This window comes from Alosa alosa, chromosome 4, assembly GCF_017589495.1.
Source record: "Alosa alosa isolate M-15738 ecotype Scorff River chromosome 4, AALO_Geno_1.1, whole genome shotgun sequence".
NCBI lineage: Eukaryota > Metazoa > Chordata > Actinopteri > Clupeiformes > Clupeidae > Alosa > Alosa alosa.
The window spans coordinates 1,044,790-1,066,340 of NC_063192.1; the positions used below are offsets into that span (position 1 = coordinate 1,044,790).

Here is a 21,551-nt window from a genome sequence, read left to right on the forward strand (position 1 = left end):
CCACAGGAAGAGCATTTCATGTTTATCCATAGGTTTATGTTTACCAATATGGAGGATTACCTGGATTACCCCTTCATGCAATTTCATGCCAATTTGGCTCAGGATCAGATTCATTAAAATGTAACTCTGGCAAAAATTGACCCCAGGGTCTTTTTCTGCATTAAAACACATCAAATAAGCCGTGGATACAGTATTTTTCATTGATCAACCACTACAGAGCTTTCCCCGGTATATGCTATAGCCCAAATCGCAAATAGTGGATTAGCTAAGGATGATGAGCTAAACGCTACCCAAATAGCATTTTATTAACCATATAATATACGAATAATAGATTAACCAAACCTGACAGTACAACGAATCCTTGCGATTGGAGGAGCTGGTAGCTGGGTTGGAGGAGCTGGTAGGAGGACAGTTGGTAAGTGGTATTGTCTCCACGGCTTATTTTATGTGTTTAACGCAGAAAAAGAGTTAAGAGAGTTTAGTGTTCAGTTTATGTTGAGTTTGATAGCTGGCAAAAAAACTCTGAACACAAAATTTGGGAATGAGCATATAGATGGTCTTAAAACAATGTACATGGGCCTTGGCACATTTGGCCCACTGGAATACACAATATCAACAGCATGCTTTAGAACAGCTTTCTCAAACATTGACCAGAGGCCCGGTCATGGCAGACTTCAGGGTCATAGGGTCATATAGGCATAGGGTCATAGGCTGCAGAGCTGCAGAGCATTACAAAATATGACCGCCGCCCAGTCCTGCACATTCTCTCCACAAAAATAAATCATGCCTGTAAGTAAGCATAGGCTATAGGCTAATCTGCATAAAGTGTGCTGTCATAAATATCAGACATTCAGTATTCTCTCCTTTTATATCAGGATATAAAATAATACAGATATATTACATTATATATTATATTGTAATACTCTGGTGTTCTAAGGTAGGCTATTGAAATTTTATTCAATAAAATTGGGGCAAAAATCGTGATACAAATTGAATCGTGAGGTTGGTGTATGTTCTCCACACATAGTATACATTAATCAAATAATTTAGCTTCAAATCTCCCTAAATACCACTCTCTTCCTGGTCTGAAATATTGATTTGTAGTCAAAAATCTTTAAGAGCCTGATCAAGAATCCTCATTTAAAAGAAAAACGGATTTAGAGGGTTTTGTAAGTGAACTCTTCATATGTGCTTTGCTAGCACGCCGGTCATAATTAGGCTACAATAGCTTTTGGCCACATTATATTCAAATGTGGATAATACATTGTCTAGCATTGAGCATTGTATAGTCAGTCTGCAAGAATCCACTTTGTTCTATTAAATGTCGTTACCTCGTAGCCTTCCAACATGGTTGTAGCGGACCTTTGCTTTATCGAGTGGTTTCAGTTTCTCATGTGCAGTGGATTGTGGAAACATTTGTTTTCTTTTCCTGTCGGTTCACAGTTCCTTGATGAATTGCACAGTAAATTATCAGACAAGTGACAGAAGCACCGGGCATCATTTGACTCCGCGGCTCGGCAGACCAGCAGCCTCCTCGTTGTGGACCAGTGCCGGACCACGGCCCAGTTTGAGAAATGCTGCTTTAGAAGACCTTTTAAAAAAATTTAAGGAACACAGGTGAAACTGAACCTGTGGTGCTTTCAGGTCACCATCATGCAACATGACTAGGGCTGTAACGATACACCAAACTCACGATTCGGTTTGTATCACGATTTTTGGTACGATACATACCTCGATTTTTTGTGTGTGTGTGTGTGTGTGTGTGGGGGGGTTGTTGAGGGGAAAAAACCTATACATTTTATCAAACATTTAAATAGCCTACTTTTTGTTTGGACTTTTGGACCTTTATTTGGACAGGACAGTGAAGAGTGACAGGAAGTACAGTAAGTGGGAGAGAGAGATGGGGTGGGAATCGGGAAATGACCGCAGGCCTGCTGCGCCACAGCGCCCCCTGTATATCTGTATTTTATTGTATTGTACATTCATTCTCCTGGGACAGGCCCATTTGAGTCTGGGAAAACATTGGTATTGAGATGATCAGTCAACTTGAATGCAAGAGTTTTAAACAAATGTGTGCATGGAAAACTTGAAAGGGTCTGAAAACTTTCCAGTTGCACTGTAACTGTGTAGTTACATGCTAATTATGCTAACCGGATTTAATAGTAGCCTAATTTAGCTAAACGTCTTCTATGTGTGCTTGCTTTCACGATTGTGAATGTTTTATTTGGATTAAATGTGCATGCCGAAGAGGCGCCTGTCCAAGAGAGAGGTCTAGCGAGAGAGAGAAAGCAGGGCAACGAGAGGGGGTTTAATTCTATAATTCTAATTCTTCTTCTGGACAACGTACCAGTAAGTAAAGCGGGAGATGTGTGTTGTTTATGCGGCCGCGTAAGCTGCAAAGCCTGCAGGAATCACTAGAAAGGGTGTGTCATGATTCTGCCTTCTCATACCGCAACACAGGATCGTGGATGTGAGTGATCGCGATTTCGATATGCATATTGTTACAGCCCTAAACATGAAGCCACCATTGCATAACACTTACAGAAATTTGAACTTTCTGGCGAACAGTTGCTGCAAATTTGTGGCAAGGTCATATTTTCACATGCAAATTAGGTTCCTGGCAAACAGTTGTGGTTAACTTTTGGCAATGTTGCAGTTAATTTGCACCAATGTCATATGCAAATTAGGTTTGTTACCAGAAGTTCACTGGAAGTTTTCTCTTTTTGGCTAAGTGTGGTGGCAAATCACTGGCAAACACATTTTGTCACTAGTGGCAAATTTCTCATTGTTTTCAGAACTTTGCCTCTAGTGGTCAACATTGGCAAACTTCTGGCAATATTTTCTAGTGAACTCATTTGTTTCCCACAAATCACCCACAACTTTTAATTATTGAAAGGGAAACCAGAACAGCTATGAAAGTGCCAGTTCAAATCTATGTAATTGAGGTATTTCAGACTGATCAGCAAATACATATTTTAAATAATATTGACATAAAGCATGTTGATACATTTACAAAATAGTGCTCTTGAAAATTTAAAAGGCATAATTCACTTAAACATTGATAATGCATTACCCCCTCAGTATATAGAATAAGTCTGGCCCACATCATATCAGCATGCTGTATAAATGTTACTGTATGTATGCACTGTCCATTCACTCACTTTCTTGAAACAATCTTATAATTCAAAATGGCCCAGTTCACCAAAGTCAGAATCAAATAGCTCACTGATGCCTTCATTCTCCTCCATCCCAAAGTGGTAGTCTTGACTCAGCGGTGGTGAAAGATTGATGAAACTATCTGTGGGTATGTTAAAGCAATCCATGCCATGGTCTAACAGGAAGCTGGAAGACTCAAAGTATGTCAAGTCCAAGTCAGGCATATATTCTTGACTTGGTACAGGGTCTTCATTCAGAGGAGGTGGTTCTGTATAGGTCAAAAACAAACTCAGAGGGCCCCAAAAGACATGCACACAACTTAAGAGATTAAAGTCTGTGTAAAGCAGAAATATATTTTTGTCACATAACAAAAATGTCTCTTGACAGTCACCCAGCCAAATTTGAATACATTTGACAAAATAACCAGTATTCTTGGGTCTGCAACGCTATGGACATATTGCAATTGTGGAACAGGTGCTTCCTTAACATACTGTTATCATAACAATGTAGCTCATGGATACATATGAACTTGAGCATTGAGAACATTGTTTGTGTACACAGAGTTTACTAAAAGAAAGGTTTTTGAACAAGCGGCTAGCATTATTATCATCAAGAGGTGTAGTAACTCACATTTTTTTTACGTGTTATACTTTCTGTAATTAATTAATTGAAATGAATGCATTATTTTGACAGCCATATATATATAGAGAGAAGTATAGTATATATACTCTTTGATCCCGTGAGGGAAATTTGGTCTCTGCATTTATCCCAATCCGTGAATTAGTGAAACACACACAGCACACAGTGTACACACAGTGAGGTGAAGCACACACTAATCCCGGCGCAGTGAGCTGCCTGCATCAACAGCGGCGCTCGGGGAGCAGTGAGGGGTTAGGTGCTTCAGCCGTGCCTACTGGTCGGGGTTCGAACCGGCAACCCTCAGTTACAGGTCCGAAGTGCTAACTAGTAGGCCACGGCTGCCCCAAAAGAAAAGGAAACCAACACGCTCGACAAACGGCGTTGGTAAGAAAAAGGTTATCAGAGAAAGAGAGAGAAAGAGTGAGAAAGAGAATACTGCTGCAAACTTCTTCTAATAAGTCCTCCAATAAATAAAAGACTTAGTTAATGTCACCAGAGGCACACACTTCCTACAACTAACCCATATTATGGTTAAATACAGTGCAGTGCAGTTTCAATTATTAAGATCAGGCTCCAATCCAAATGAATGGGAAGAGATCTACAACTCTACATAAATAGGTCATATGGGCATTAAAAGTAGGCCTACATCACGCTATAACTTATTCTTGTCTCATTACTAAGTGGGAAGACTTGTTTTTGGATATAAGTTTTTTTTCCCCAGGAAGTTCCGAGTAGCCTTAAGGTAACACGTCTTTAACAAGCTTAAAGGGGTGATAGAATGCAAAACCGTTTACCTTAGCATAGTTGAATAACAGCAGTTCGGTATCAGTGGCGGTTGCTACTCTTTGGAATAGGGGAAGCTCTGATAAAAATGGTCAATTATCCGAAAATAAAACAATTGGCAAAATTTATCCCAAAACCCAGAATAGACCAAACAGTATACACTAGTGTTCTGAGACATGGCAGCTGGCTTTGCTACATTTTAGAAGCTACAAGTTCACTTTAAGGGGAGTTTAAATAAGCTATTTGGTAGCCTACTAGAGTTCATCTGCCTTGCTGTTTCATTTTGAATCTCCCCTGGTGGGGAAGACTATCAAATGGCTTTTACAATTCAAGTAAACATTAGCATAACGTAGCCAGGCTACACAGTTACAGTGCAACTGGAAAGTTTTCAGACCCTTTCAAGTTTTCCACAGTTTGCTATGTTTCAGTCTCATCTTATTTCATGCTCTTGGACACTTTCAATGCTGCAGAAATGTTCTTGTATCCTTCCCCAGATCTGTGTCCTCACACAACCCTGTCTCGCAGGTCTACAGACAATTCTCTCAACCCTCGTGGCTTGGTTTTCACTCTGACATACACCATCTACTATGAGACCTAAAGCCCTCCTTACACTGACAGACTTTGGAAAGATTTGCAAAGATTTGGAAAAGATTTTTGAAAGACTACAGTCTCAGACCCTCTCACATCTAAAGACAAGTAGTAGAGTTTTAAGTCGCAGACTATGATTTTGCAATGACTAGGGATCTTGCAGGGTCACTATTTACAAGCAGTGCCGGCCCGAGCCTTTTGGGGGCCCTAAGCAGAATTTGATTTGGGGGCCCCCTCCCACAACGCAGAGTCACTTGTGCTTGGCGATAATTGACAACTTCACACTATAATGTCATATTATAAATTAATACAGTGAGGTTATGTATTAATACAGTGACTGATTATGAACTACTGTCCCCCTGGACACAGATGCATAAGGACTCGGTAGGCTCATTCAGTAATCCATCCTTGCTGACATGCCAAAAATGTTTTGGGGCTCCGCTCTACACTTCTGGCCCCATGTGCTTGGTAAACCAATGTATTAGTTGTTATTTACACCAACCCTGTCACCTTTTAATCTTAGAGGGTACTAAAATCACAGATTTATTTGAAACATTCATATTCAAAGTGAAGCACTAAGGGTGGTTTACTGAAGTTGAATTGACAAATAACAAAATACAACTGCATTTGTATTTGTTGTAAACAAGTACATCCGTTTAATGACTTGTTTTTCAACAGATTTGCAGAACAAATCCGCAAATGTGAATTAAATGATCAATCTTCAACTACAAAATAAAACCAAAATAGACAAACATTAATAATCAAAAATAAAATGTCCCAAAAAATAGATACTTATTCCTACTTCGTTCCTGGCTTTCAGGTATCTGCAGCTCTGCAGTGGACGAACCTGCAATGATTAAATAAATACATAAATAAATAAAACAAAAACTATGTTAAATGTGTCATTCATATTAACAGGCTATGTAACCATTTGCCATCAAGAAAACCTCACCTTCTGTGTCATCAGCCATGGAGGCAGACACTTGATGAGGTAGAGTTAAGTAGTGGTAGAGATGTGTAGTACTTCAACAGTGTCTCTGAAAAAAAAAAAAATATTGCATAAGTGCATATTTGATTGAGCAGAATGAGTTTATTTTGCTATCATTACTTACACTCATCAACAAGCAATTCCACTTGTAACAATTCATATTCTATTGGCAAATGAGGCATAATCAAAAGTAACGCTTAACATGGTGATCTACTGCAGCCTAAATATTAGGGTAGCACCGCTACATCACTTGCCACTATCTTAATCAAATGTAAGTTTATTTCCATCACAGAAGTCTCCCCACCCAACATGGTATATTTTCTCAAACACTACCATCTCTCTCCAAAGATCTTAGAGCAGAGCGCACGTACTGTTCCATCTTTGCCTATGAAGCTGGAACGTTACCGATGCCCAGAGTCACGCTAGTCAGTGGGTTGGGACTGGGAGCCTGGGCTTAGCCTGCTGTTGCTATCAGACTTACCACTATGTCACATATTATAGAACAGTAATAAACTATCAACACTTTCAGGTGCGAAATCAGAAACAATCCCTCTGTGGTAAATTTGCCTTCAGCTCCGTTTTCATGTAGCTACTGTAGTGCTAATGTCCACTTCAGTCAGCAAGCTAACTTTAATTTACAACATAAGCCCACCTATGGCTAGGGTACATGCTTGATTGAACATCCAAAACAATCCCAATATCCTTGACATCTGAAATACACCTAGATAAATATATATTAATGGGAGACATTTCTCTGTTGATGGCAGGGATTTAGCTCTGGTGATGGCTTATATTAGATCATGACAGCTAGCTAGCTACCTCAAGCACAAAACATACTGTAAATAATCATGCAAACATACCTGTATCTTGCTCGTTTTTCTCCTCCTCTGTCATTTTCTTCTTTCTGTTTTCGGCACCAGAGGGATCGTCCTTTTGTGACTTTTCTTAACATTACCATCTCTTCGATTTTTTGAACTTGATGCAGTGTCTGCACGAATTGTCTATGCACCCGAGGTGTCTAGTTTATCTTGGCGTGACTCAAAGGCTGGCAGACACAGTAGAGGTAGGCAGACATATTGATCATGAAATCAGAATTTTCTTGTTTTGAATTATTAATTGTTTCATTTATTCATTCATTGATGTCACTTGTTTATGTTATTTATTATGTAAAAAAAGAGAAAGAAACTCGATTGGGGGCCCCCTGGTGGCCCCAAGCAGCCGCTTAGTTCGCTTATGCCTCGGGCCGGCCCTGTTTACAAGACTGCAACTAGATTCCTTTAAATTATTACCCATCGTGCAATAGATAAACAGGAACTGAAATGATAGCCTACTAAACTCAAAAGTCAGTATTTTTCGTGTGTTTTGCAGCATTGTTTCATCGTGACCTCACTAACCGATATAGAGTTGTTCTGTCGCGTGGAAGAGCCGACTAAATATGTATAAGAAATGACAAATATTAAAAGAATAACAAATAATCATATAGGCTACAGCTGTAAGCCTACTTTGCCCCTTCCTGTTTGGTGTTGAGAGAGGTCACTATTGGTTTTATAGTTCCGTCACTATTTGCATGAGCCACAACTAGAAAGACTTGCGATAATATCAAACATGTTTGATATTAATAGTAGCAACAAAACTAGAAAAGGACTGACTCCGACTGACTTAAAAACGCTAAGATTGGCACCTTACACTTAACGATCTAGTTGACGGGAGCCGCGCCGTGATTCCAGTACAACTCCCATGATTTCTGTCCGACTTTGTAAATTTAGTCGCCGACTGTGAAAACAGACCAAAATCGTACAATGTAAGGCCGCCATTATATAAAGAGATGTGTGTCTCTCCTACTAATGTCCAGTGAATTTTTTGTGGAGTGTTGTGTTTGGAGCATTGTGTGTAGATTGATGAGAAAATCAATCCATTTTAAGATTAATCTGAAACATAACAAAATCTGGAGAACTTGAAAGGGTCTGAAAACTTTCCGGTTGCACCGGAAGGAATCAAGCGCGTCTCCCCTGGAATTCTTAGTCGAGCCAGCCACTTATCAGCCAATCAAAAATAAAGAAAGGGGCTACACAATAGCCAATCAGAAAATTAATACTATTGTATCTGGGTAAGATTTAACGCAACAACCAATGAAAAAAAGCCTATCCTGGAATTGTTCACGTGATTCTGCTACAAGGTTTCGTTCACCCTTAGAGGAAACCACTGGAGCTTCGAGCATTACTTTGAGCACAGAGTAAGTCATCTTTTAATGTTACAACAAATTCACAACTTGTTTGACACAAACAATGACAACTTGACTCTTGTTAGAGAATGTTTCTCAGATAATTAGCATAAGTTGTTAATGTCTGTAACTTATGCAACAGTTTTACAGCCTGTTCACTGACAACACCTGCCCAGAACAAGTAATCTAAGCCTAGTCATATTTTCGTTATCACACGATGACTGACATATTGTCACATTATACACATCTCTCTCTCCAAATAGGCTTAATAATTTTATTAGCACTAAATAAATTAAAGTGTAGTGCATAGTCAATGTTATAGGTCACTTTTAAAATCCATGGATTGCCATGGATGCATTAATCATTGCACCTGTCTTTCAAAGAGATGTCAGGTAAAAAGCAATTAAGCATCCTCTCATTCGCCCTGAGAGGAAAGCCCCCTAAAAAGGCCATGTTAGAGGATGCTGGTCCAGAGAAGGTGGTGAAAAGTGTAGGCCCATTTTTGAATTGTCAGTGCCATGTGTCAAATATTTTCTTATGCATGTCTGAGCAATTACAAATTATACTTATGCCCCATTTTGATTTTTTTGCCCAACATTGCACATCTAATTAGGAGGGAATTGCTCCTACAGTGGGCAGTGCTTCGACTTGGCCAACTTCCCTCGCGGTCGATCACGCGACTTTCATTTGTATTTTTCCAGTGACGCTGCAACGACGCTGCAACAACCGGCAGAGGTCTCAAGTAAGCAGGGTGTCTCGTAAAAAGAAATGGAGCTGGAAAACCCTACACTTCACTTCACTACAGACTTTAGCAGACTGGTTTAGAAATAATTTAATAGCCAGAAATATGCCTGCCCTGCCCTAATAAAGAAATATTTGGTTAACGGCGAGTGAATCCCGTTTGCAGCCGTAGAAGAAACGCAGGACAAATTAAACATTCTGGTTTTCTCCGAGTGCAACGATGATAGACAGACATCATTTGGATAAAATATAGAGCATATTAACCTCTACCTGCATGTTTGTTTGTAATGGATGCAACCGCGAGATACGCTTGTCATAGGCGCCGATACCGTGGGTGTTCCGTCTCTCGGGCACCCACTGAAAACATCGAGCACCCACGTGAGCCAGCTTACAGTCCCGGCTAAATTTACATTGATTTAAAATCAAACATTGCAGTTTATGTTAAATTTAGCATCTCTCATAATGTGATTGGATATGTTGCTGTCAATTCCCTACTCCATATACTAGCCACCAATGAGAGCGTCTCTCGTTTGAAAATTCCTGACACTTTCCACCTGAAGAATTAACGCAAGGCTTTGTCGGGTCTTCAGCCCCGAATGTTTAAAATGTATATAGCCCTGAATATCATTTTAAAAGTAGTCTGACAAAGCTTATTGTTTTGTGACACAGCTAAACACTGGTACCTCATAGAACGTCTATAACATAGCCTAGGTGGTCGCTAACTCACAAAAGTAAAGCAGATAGAAAGAACTTACGATATCTAGCCTACAAACACGGAGACAGCTTCATGCGAGGGGAGAGAGAGCTACAAGCACAGGTGCTTTATGATTGTTGGCTTCTGATGGTATCTTGCTAATTCACTGAACTGCATTAGGTGACACAAATGGTATTGCCTTTATCTTATAACTCCTTGTCTGGCGACTACCAGGCCTATGGTTTTTAAAAGTCAGATGTTCCCTGACAAAGACATTTGAAAATTAAGAATGTTTATTGACTTGAAAAATACACTAATTTTTGCAAACTCCTTAATTCAACCATTGAAGACATGTGGTCTGCGCGCTATGTAGATCGTTTCATTACCATTTAATTTCTCAGAATTTAGGTCTACTAGGCCTACAATAACGTCATCACCAAATACATCTTTCATTTTTAGTTGATCAACCACAAAGAGTAGCATAGGCCTACTGTGCACAGTGCACTGACGACTGTAGCAGCCCAAGGTAACTAGTTGTTGTAGATGAGAGGCAACCCCTTGTTTCAGACAGCCTGGACAACATGTTACCTGGGTGTTGCCTACATTATTAATTAATGGTAGCCTACAATAGTTAATTGATTTGCGTAACATATTAGTTGGCTCAAAGAGTAGGGAATCAGGATGAAGAGTCACAAATCCAGTTTAATGTTAGTTTTCAAAACATATATATTTTTGACATGTCTTTTGTCCGAGTGGCTGTAATGTAGCCGAGCGCTCATGGCGTATGAAAAGCGACTTCAAACCGCCTAAAACAACTTGTTTGTGAATGTCTGACAACTGCTGCAGCGCATGCACGCGAAAGGAAACCAGTAGGTGGAGAAACCAGAAGGCACACAACACCGGAACAATTTTAAGGCTATTTCCCATTGGCTACTCAATGGTGCTATTTCACACGCATTATAGCGACCCCCACTCACCGGGGTTAGGTGGAAGGTGTTAATAGACGATTGGCGTAGCCTACAGTGGACTAGGGCTGTCAAAATGGCTCAAAAATGACGTTTGAATATCCCCTCTAAAATAAACACATGTATTCGAACCATACTTTTTGTATGGTTATTGCTTGACAGGGGGAATCCCAAGCAGCTTTCAGCCATAAGGCATTTCCTAATTCACCCGACACTGATATTCAAAATGTTGAAACTATTTCAGCATATCCTATAAGCAGTTTAATTAAATTTAATGTTAGTTGTAAACAAACTGGCTACTTGGTGAGGCTTGGCCTCACAGATAAACCTATTAACTGAACTGATTTCGATTCGCGTTGGCTGGGGGCAGGGGGGCCATCAGACATTTGTTCCCAAGGGTCTATGAATTGTTAATCGGCCCTGCCCCCAGAAAGAGCATAACTTTCCACCTCTGAGACACCTTAAAAAGAAGTCTAGAGGACTCCTAACTCACTGATCTACTTACTGTAGGCTCTTGCAAAACCACAGGCCTTTTTTTTTTGGGCAAGCCTGCATTCGAGGCAGGCCTTCTGTTGAAGAATTTTATATAAATCCTGCGCTAAAAGTAATCCTCCTACCCCGCTACCACAGCTGTGGATAGTGTGGCATGCTCACGCGTTATGTCTCCTTGCAAACAAGGCCTATAGCCCAACTATTTACGTCTTCAGAAAATAACAACTTGCCAGATATGCCTTCATATCTTTGGGCTTCATTCAGCATTTTGTTCTTCCACTGGAAAGGACTCTTCTACATTTGCTGCCTGCTGCATCCTTTCTGTTTGTATTGTTTAGAAAATGTTTGACGTCTTGAGTTAATGCGTTAAACATTGTTTGCTGGTAACCAGCCACAAATAGCCTACAGATTCTTGCGTGCGTACACATTCTCTCCAAAACGTGCCCGTTCTATAGGCTGGCCAAGTGTGTATTTCTGCGGCATAAAGCAGATGTATTTGTTTATTGTACAGAAAAATAAAAATAACCTGTCAAGCAGTCAATTGACTACATTGCAGTCAATAAGTAGGGCAAATTACGAAACCAAAACGTGGGTCATAGTTGTCTAAGCCTCTGCTGTGAGGCCAAACCCATGAACAAAGACGCATTGATATCTGCAATAGAGTTTTTTTTGGCGAAGCATGTGATCTACTGTGTAGGCTTCATAAAATAAAATAAATAGATTGCTAATGGCCTACAAGCTGATCTGGGGTGCGTTTCCTGTACAACTACGGAGGTTAGCTTTTTACTAACAGGATGCATCGTTCAACTAACCAACATGTAAGTTACGACTGTTTCCCAAAACTGTCGTACTTACATAGTACTGTAAGTTTGGACCATGATAGTTTCCAAACTTCAGTAGTCTGGACTAAGGTGGTTAATGACGTTTAGTAGCACGTGAACAAGCACTTGCACATACTTCTGTGGCGCATTGCGTTAAGGCCGGCAGATGACAGCCGCCATTGCACAGCAGTTACCAGTCCCCTGTCCAAGAGTTCGAATCTGGGTTAAGATTTTGACAACAATATTGACATTGTTGTTTACCTAAGTTTATCCTTTGTGCAGATCATATTATCAAAATCAGAATCAGCCTTCTTGGCTTGGTTTGCGTAAACTAACAAGGACCCCCCCTCCCCTCCATGAAAATCAAAGGCTACATATTTTCAGCTGCCTCGTCAAAAAGTGCGCACCACCTTATTATTATCTGCAGGTGTGTGACTTTTACTTACGTGCACATGGCTGCAAATTGACTTTTAATTTATGTATTTTCTGCCTTGGGCATTTTAAAATATGGATGTATGGTGGTTAGAAGTGTAAATATCAATTAGAAACCTAAATATATTTATAATTATTAATTTGCAAACAAATAACTGGCGTCAGTGACGTCTTTGACATGAAGATCCCTGGAACTATGCTTCTATTAGCATTCTACCACAGGTCGAGAGGTGTAGTTGTAACTACACAAGTTTACGATAGTGGTTGCGAACGTTCGTTGCTACTATGGTTTTGGGAAACACTAATGTAGTGTAACGATGCATTGGACTATGTAAGTTCCAAATATGCATGTAATTCTGCGGCATAAAGCAGATGTATTTGTTTATTGTACAGAAAAATAAAAATGATATGTCAAGCAGTCAATTGACTACATTGCAGTCAAGAAGTAGGGCAAATTAATTTACAAAACCAAAACGTGGGTCATAGTTGTCTAAAGCCTCTATAAGCGTGAGCCTGTTAAAACGCCGCAGAAGCCTACCCAAGGCTACATATTAATTCTGAACAGTTATTTCTCTACTGGCTCAATTATCACACCACTGTTTTGATTTGCATAGTTGCGTTACCCCAACACTGACAATAATGTAGACAGCAAATTTCGATTTCGATTTTCGTTACCACCGTGTAGTCAAGCCTTAAGCCATACCCAAGTAGCCTAAATCGAGGTAAATCGACTTTTTTTCAGATGGGGCGGCAGGCAGAGCGATGTACAGTGGCAGAGCGACGCACAGTGGCTGAAAGTGGTACTAAAGCTTCACACCTCGTAATGCGCGACTGAAGTGGCCATTTGAAAGCGATGCCCACTGTACATACTTTGGCCTATAAGCAAATGCCTGACCTCTTTGGAAAGCTCAGACACTGTAGTTTTGTAAAATGCCTTATGGAAACTCCCCAGTTAGGTGGGGTTTCAAACTGTGGGTGATAGCAACATCAGATTCAGGGTACTTTGGACTTCAATATTTACACAGGTGGTCGTGATGGTTGTGTCTTGGATTAGCCTCAAAAGTTGTAGAGGAGCTAATACAGCCATTTAGAGATAGTGGTCACATAATTTGGTTTGATAACTTCTACATATCACCAGCCCTTATGGTTAAACTTCGATCATGGGGCTTAAGAGCATGCGGAACATGTAGGATTAACTGTAAAAAAATTCTGGACGACTTAAAAAAGATATAAAAAAATGGGAGCGCAGGACAAGCCATGGGGACATGAGGTGGCGTAGAATATGTCCACAATGCGAATGATTAGACTAATGTATGTAGACTAGTGAAGAACAATTCGGTTTGGGACAAAAAGTTGTACGTCAGCCTATTGTGGTAAGTGATTACAACAAATACATGGGGGGCGTTGATAGGTCGGACCAAATGATAAGTACATATTGTGTAAACCAAAAAACCCAAAAGTGTTGGAAAACACTGCCGTCGTCAATAGCTTTTTATTATTTCAAGATTGGCAGCGCAATGCAGAATCTGGTGTTGAATCTAGGTTAGGTAGCTACAGCCAGATCAACTTTAGAGAAAATCTATCACAACAGCTGGCAGGCATTTCTATCGATACAGTTTTTCAGCCTCAGTCTTCAGCTCCTCCAACTAATAGTCCGTCGTCTTTCCAACAGGTACATGTTCCTGTACAGCAGGAGCCACAGAGAAATTGTTGGCTATGTTATATATTTTTTTTAAAAAGAAGCATAAAACTAAAGTAGCTTGTATGGCCCCCAGTGTAATGATAGGTGACTTTGTTTTAGTAGTAAACACAATTGTTTTCAGATTTGCCATTCTGCAGAAGGGGATGCGTTTTGTGATGAGCCATAGGTCTTCTGTGTTCAACCTTCAGGTTCCCTGCCCCACCCCCTACCCTTCTCTTTGTAAGTGTGTGTGTGAGTTTGTGTGTGTATGTGTTTTCTCCACAGGCTTGTTCTACTATGTAATCTACTTTCAAATGTTTAGACCATATTTATTTTTGAGTAATATTGAAGTTGATATATAAGAAAGTTGTATCTGTTGAATCACATATATTTTATGTCTCTATTCTTAAATGTTCTTAAATAAATATATATTTACTTCATGTACTACTGGCAATTATGTTGTTTTTTTAAATTTCATTCTTATTGACTGTATCATTTGCTTCTACACAAATAAATGGTTTATTCCTTTAGACCAAATCATTCTAAGCCATTGTGTCTGACTTCATTAGTAGTTTTTAATGCACACTTTTATGTTGTTGGTGAGAAAGAGAATGTGAATTCTGTCAACATTCTGAATCCCGTTTCCTGCATTTATCACTAAATTTATCATAACTTTTGAAAGGTTAAGCATATTCCATTCCAGTTCTGTTAAATAGCCCACAACTTGCTGAACAAGTCATACACTCTTTTCTCTATCTTATAGAGAAATATAAAATTTTGACAAATTTTGGATATACATTTGGACAGGATTTCAAAGACTGTTCATTACTATATCAACATTACTATATGTATTTTACATCATTTCATATAATTAATCCTTCTGATTACAATGATATGTCTATCCCATTGATGGTATGTACCGTATTTTCCGGACTATGTCACACTTTTTTCAAAAAATATATAATTGAACATGTTTTTAAATGTTAATTCATATTAACTGACATGAACCCTACATGAAACATCACTGTCTAGCCGCGAGAGAGCGCTCTCAAATGCACAAGTTCTGTGCACTTTCAGTCAGAGATTAGTGGTTGCGCTATGCCTGAAACACACGTGCATACTTAAATCCTCAAATTATGGCCAGGAATCTATTTGGGCCTCAGATTCGGACAAATAAAGGTCAGTAATAATTTTGTTTCAATTTAACTCATAAAAGACCTCTTCTTAATATTTTATATTGTTGTTTGGTTTAATATTGTTGCCAATGAAAAGTCATTGTCTTACACCATGAGTCTCCAACACATTGCTCTCAAGCTACCAGTTGTGTGCCGCCCCCTTCTGAGCTTGCCAGAGGCTGAAGCAGTAACCTACATTTAAACACAATTGTTGCTGCCAGGCATCAGCCTACGAATTATATAAAAAAGTAAATCATGAATAATTAAACAAATAACTAAATTTAGGCTGAATAAGGTTTCCATTTCAGCACAACACATGTTCCATGAATAAATGAAAGCGGATGCCTTATCTCGCTAGCCTGACGAGCCAGACCCACATTAAAATGTAGGGTCTGGACACTCACCGTTCGCAGTGCTCAGTCCGAGGGGCGGGATAATCAGTTGTCTTTCAAATTCCCTCTGCACGCCAATGGGACAGCGGCAGCTATATGAGTCCCATGCGTTTCCCACCAGCCGGAGCTAGTTGGCTAGTTCAAACGTTTGCCTACTTAATAAAAGCTTAACTTGTGTCACACTGTTTGTCAGCAGCAACATCCATCTTATTTGTTTTCAAGTAGCAGGGAATTCAAGCCAAACCGTTGCAACTCTGCCATCAATCATTATGTTAAGCCCACCTAAAGACTCTATACACGATTTCATTGGCCTGATTAAGTTTCGATTTCTGGAGCTCACAAGCCAACGGAGAGTTGCTAGACTAGCCCTGGCAGCAAATGTAATTTGCGGCCGCTAGGGGCGCGTCTAGATTTCTAGGCTATTATCTCGCAATAAGCGGATGGAAATCCCAACACCCTTTCATACATGAAACTTAATAGTGAACCATCACATACCCCATCAAATACCCCACAGATTTCAGTGGTCATCAGTCCCGATTTTTAGCAACATAATCAAACAGTAAGCCATGGCCAAAATAAAGGTGCTGTGCTTTGCGCAGCCTAAATAAAAAGACCCCAGCCATACATTCCTCACCCGTTATCTAGACATGCATGAAAACATTTGAAAACAAAACTCACTGCCATGTAGGCTAATATTTGATCGCTGTTTTGCTACTAATTATCTTTCACCTACTGAATACGCACACTAGAAAGTGAAAGTGGGCCTACTATGAATCTTTTGTAAATTGCTTTACAATTACTGTTGGGCCTATAGGTCGATCATACAACTTTAGCGCTTTGGTCGATCCTTTTTAAAACCATCTTTTTCTCTCTCCTGAGCATTTAATCTGCTGCCAGCTTGTGACTCCACATTGCCCAAAATGCTTGATTGCACTGCATTCTCCACATTTTTAGCTAAATGTTCATGTACCATATCAGCATTTTTGTTCTGTGAAAATTGTGTAAATTGCTTTACAATTACCTTCGGGCCTATAGATCTATGCCTGGCTTGCTTCGGTCACGTCTTTTTAAAACCATCTTTTTCTCTCTCGTGAGCATTTAATCTGCTGCCAGCTTGTGACTCCACCAGGGTTTCCGTTGTGGAGGGTTACCATTGGCCGGAAAAAAAAAGGAAATGTCCGCCAAAATTAAATCTTTCCGGTCAAATTTTCCGATCGAAATTGGCTAATAATCCCGTCCCCTTACGCAATCTGAATTTGAGAATAAGCCTCAATAGGTAAACCTATATTATACGTCCTCTGCCTATGTTTTGAAATGAACAGGCTCTACCGTTTGAAAAGTAAGCTATTAAACAACACGCATAGCCTGCTGCATTTCAAATAGGAAGCGCACGCTTAAAACGTCCATGTTAAACAACGAACAAATGAGTGAGGCGGTTCAAACATGGCCAGGCCCAGGCAGAGCCTTAAAAGTTTTTTCAGAGGCCAGACGCGATGGATGATGATAAATTGGTAACGTCTGAAGCCTCAGATGTCCGGTCAACTCCACCACCACCAGATAAAAAGCAGAAGTGTCGGGCATATCTGTCAGAATCAGTGACATTGGAAGTGGAGTTGCGGGGGGTGCGGCCGCTCCAAGACACTGTCATTCTCTGTGTACACTGGACATGCAAAGTGTTCTTTACCCAAAGCATACAGTAGGCCTATGCGTTCTCTGTCTATGATCTGCAGGGTTAGGGCCTCCTCGACGAGGCGATTACTGGTCCGCGGATAATTTCTGGCACATTTAAACGGTATTGAACCGCGGCCGAAAGAAAAAAAAACTAAACATTTCCCAGAATAGGAAACATTTCTTTATTTATTGTTATCAAATAAAGAGGCATAGCATTAGGGGGTAGTGGTGCTCATTCTTGTGTGTGCGCATCTGTGTAAGTTAAACAGTCACCACTGGAGATAACGTTGGTAGCAGCAACAAACAACGTAGCCTTTTTAAAACAACGAACGAAGCGGACTCTTGCTGTCTATGAAAAGATACTGGCTAGATCTTGTTAGGCATGTTTAAGTTGGGCTAATGACAGGGCTCTCAAGTTTTGAGGACCAAGCCCCCATGCGTCAACACACACTGGCATGGGAGTCGAGCGCTCTAACCACTGAGCTAAAAGCCCAGGCTTCCAACTCAGCGGTTAGAAGCGTTCTTAAGGTTATAGGGGTGTGAGGATTTACACGCGCAACTAGCATCACCAGCTAGCATACACCAGCCCCAGGTCAGTTACCAGTTGATCCAATATTAATTGTGCAGACATATAACCCGTCTTATACACACCAATTGAATTGAAATAGAAATTGTAAAGATTTGTATTTTTTGTAATTATTCCATATTTAGTGTAGTCATATCAGAACCTGAAGTAGCCTACAATCCAAATGCAAGCATGAAACTTCAGAGTATTACCTTTCATTTGAGGCCAAGATTATGCTTATGTGGGGTTCATATGCAGTAAGCATTTGATTGCCAGTATGCATTTTGGATAACCCAAAGTCCTATGGGGAGTTTTCATAGGGCATTTTACCAAATGCATGAGCATACCTTGGCAAATACTGGTCTAAAGTACTCATGTTGTCATTCTATATTGATCTACTTTTGCACACAGCATTACAAAACTAATGCTAGGACTCAAGTCATATCAAGTCAAGACCTAGAGGGCTGAAATGTGGTCAGTTCAAAGATGCTTGTTATCTGGTAGAAAAATAAAAGAATAATCTAGCCTTTGTAACTTTGTGACAGTACATCACACATTTATTCTAATTGTTTTCCAACAGTGTCTCAGCTTTCCAAAAGAGAGCAGACGTTTGATTATTGGCTAAAGTATGTAGGAGCAATGCCCTCCTAAGTCAAAATGGGGCAAAAGTATAATTTATAATTGCTCAGATTTGCAAAATAAATGATTTGACACATGGCACTGACAATTCAATAATGGGCCTTTTCACCACCTCTGAGCATCCACTAACCTGGACCTTTTAGGGGGCTTTCCTCTCAGGGTGAATGAGAGGATGCTTAATTGCTTTTTACCCGACATTTTTGAATACAGATGCAATGATTAATGCATCCATGGCCAGGATATAATTATATAATATGACGTGATTTTAAAAGTGACCTATAACAATAGGCTATGCAATACACTTTAATTTGTTTAGTGCTAATAAAATGATTAAGCCTATTTGGAGAGAGAGATGTTTAGAATGTGACAATTTGGCAGTCATCGTGTGAACGAAAGTATGACTAGGCATAGGCTACTTGTTCTGAGCAAGTGTTGTCAATGAACAGGCTGTGAAACTGTTGGCTAAGTTACAGTCATGAACAACTGATGCTAATTATCTGGGAAACATTCTCTATAGCAGCAGTCACGTTGTCACTGTTTGTGTCAAACAAGTTGTGGATTTGTTGTAACATTAAAAGATGACTTACTCTGTGCTGAAACCATGAACTGATGCTCGAAGCTCCAAGGTGAACGAAACTTGGAAGAAGTAGGTAACAGGTTCACGTTCAATAATTCACGTTCAACAATTCCAGGATACGCGGTTTTCATTGGTTGTTGCGTTAAATCTTACCCAGATACAATACAGTTATTTTCTGATTGGCTATTGTGTAGCCCCTCTCGTTATTTTTGATTGGCTGATAAGTGGCAGGCTCAACTCCAGGGGAGACGCGCTTGATTCCTGCCGGTTCCATAGTGAGAGTGGCGCGGCCAGAGACATTTTGGGCGCTGCCGCAGCATATTAAATATATAAATAGTTTTTCTGCGTGAGAAATACAATGTGTGGTGGGAGAGTGTGACAAAAGACTGAAATGAGTGACTGTCACGCTCAATGCGTGACACTTGAGAGCCCTGTAATGAACATATTGCATTCTATACAGCCTGATTATGTCATTCTTTAAAGGGGAACTTGGCAACTATTTCAACTTAATAAACCCGTTTAGAAATCATTTGGATGGTTAAATGACCTGTTCCGGTGAAAATGGTGACTTTTCCCGCTGCGCCTAGCGTCCCCAGGCGGAAAACCAACCTTGCAACATTGAGACTACCGCCCCGAAAGAGAAGTGAGAAACAAGAAACTTCGTTTTAAATCGTGTTTTCTTACCTTGTAACATCCACATAGTTCTGCCAAACTTATGCTAACAGTTCGCTAGCTTGTAAACAAATCCATGTGCTTTATCATTACCTTTTCACACAGTTTGAAATAGCATAATGTGCAATTTCTCCAGCAGAGGGGGAAATCCTGCCAAGTTTCCCTTTAAGCTACATAGCCTGTCTCCAGTTTTCCTATATTTGACTAATTAAGAAGGGATAATAGGATATTTGACTGGCATATCATCAAAATGTCCGGAAAACGAAACCTCTGCCGGTCACTTTGACCAGCACCATTTTTTTCTAGCGGAAACTCTGGACTCCACATTGCCCAAAATGCTTGATTGCATTGTATATTTGCCACATTTTAGCTAAATTTTGGTGTACCACATGGCATTTTCTTTCAGTGAATCTTTTACTTTACAATTAGGCTTATCCAGCCCTCTTCTTGGCTGTCTTCACTCCTTCTTCGTCTTCATTAACATTAATCTTTTTGGCCTCAATAGTCCAGTTACATAGTCTCTTTTTTTGGTTTTGGATTTTGTGAAATACATTTCTAAATAAATGCAACTTATAGTCCAGTGCGACTTATATATGTTTTTTTTTCCTGTTCATGAGCATTTTTTGACTAATGCGACTTATACTCCGGAGGGACTTATCGTCATCCAGCTAGTCCATGGGCCAGATGAGTTGTCGGTACCACTCAAGGTGGCAATAGTTGCTTATACTTTTTGAAAAGATACATGTCTGTAGTTAACATTTTTGTATGATAACCCTTCTGGAGTCACAGCTAAATTAGTGTTATCAGCTGTTAAAGTTACAAAAACACATTTTTGACGCAGGTGCCTATAGCCCTCCTTACACTGACAGACTTAGCAAAGATTTGGAAAAGATTTTTGAAAGACTACAGTCTCAGACCCTCTTACATCTAATGGCGGCCTTACATTGTACGATTTTGGTCTGTTTTCACAGTCGGCGACTAAATTTCCAAAGTCGGACAGAAATCATGGGAGTTAAGTACTGGAATCGCGGCACGCTCCCGTCAACTAGATCGTTAAGTGTAAGGTGCCAACCTTAGCGATTTTATGTCAGTCGGAGTCAGTCCTTTTCTAGTTTTGCCGTTACGACAATACGACAAACATGTTTGATATTATCGCAAGTCTTTCTAGTTGTGGCTCATGCAAATAGTGACGTGAACTATAAAAACCAATAGTGACCTCTCTCCAACACCAAACAGGAAGGGGCAAAGTAGGCGACAGCTGTAGCCTATGGAAATTTAGTCGCCGACTGTAAAAACAGACCAAAATCGTACAATGTAAGGCCACCATATCTTGTTATTGACCTTTGTTAAAGACATATTTGCATATGAGCATATGTTTGGTATCATTTTAAAGAGGACAATCTGAGCTTTCATTCAAGTCCTTTTGCGAACACTTTGGCCAAATACAGCTGACTCCAGCTCTTCAAACGTTTAATCACACAAATGTCTGGCCATTTCCGCCTAAATTGTCTTTTTTCTTTTAATCCTGTGGCATCAGCATCTCAGGGAGTGGATGTGGTCTTCAGACCGAGCCGCACAAATGATACTTGTCAGATTCAAAATTTGGGTCAAAATTTGGCCGACAATTGTTTTCTAATAGATGTAACATGTTTGAAGTTA

The 21,551-nt window shown here is 39.9% G+C and overlaps 1 protein-coding gene across 2 annotated transcripts in view; it reads right to left on the reverse strand.

The window, feature by feature from the left end:
* Nucleotides 1–21,551, reverse strand: part of e2f1 (E2F transcription factor 1) — a 145,149-nt gene that overhangs the window by 1,542 nt on the left and 122,056 nt on the right. Inside the window, exons 7-8 of one of the 2 annotated variants that reach the window (XR_007193370.1) lie at nucleotides 3,162–3,424; nucleotides 1,332–1,591 (exon numbers count right to left, since the gene is read on the reverse strand). Coding sequence is in view for 1 of the 2 variants with exons in the window: in XM_048241474.1 (XP_048097431.1) it covers nucleotides 3,177–3,424 (248 nt within the window). In the remaining variant the exon portion in view is untranslated. Of the gene's footprint in view, nucleotides 1–923; nucleotides 1,592–3,161; nucleotides 3,425–21,551 lie in introns of those variants that run through there. The other variant, XM_048241474.1, reaches the window with a different exon arrangement.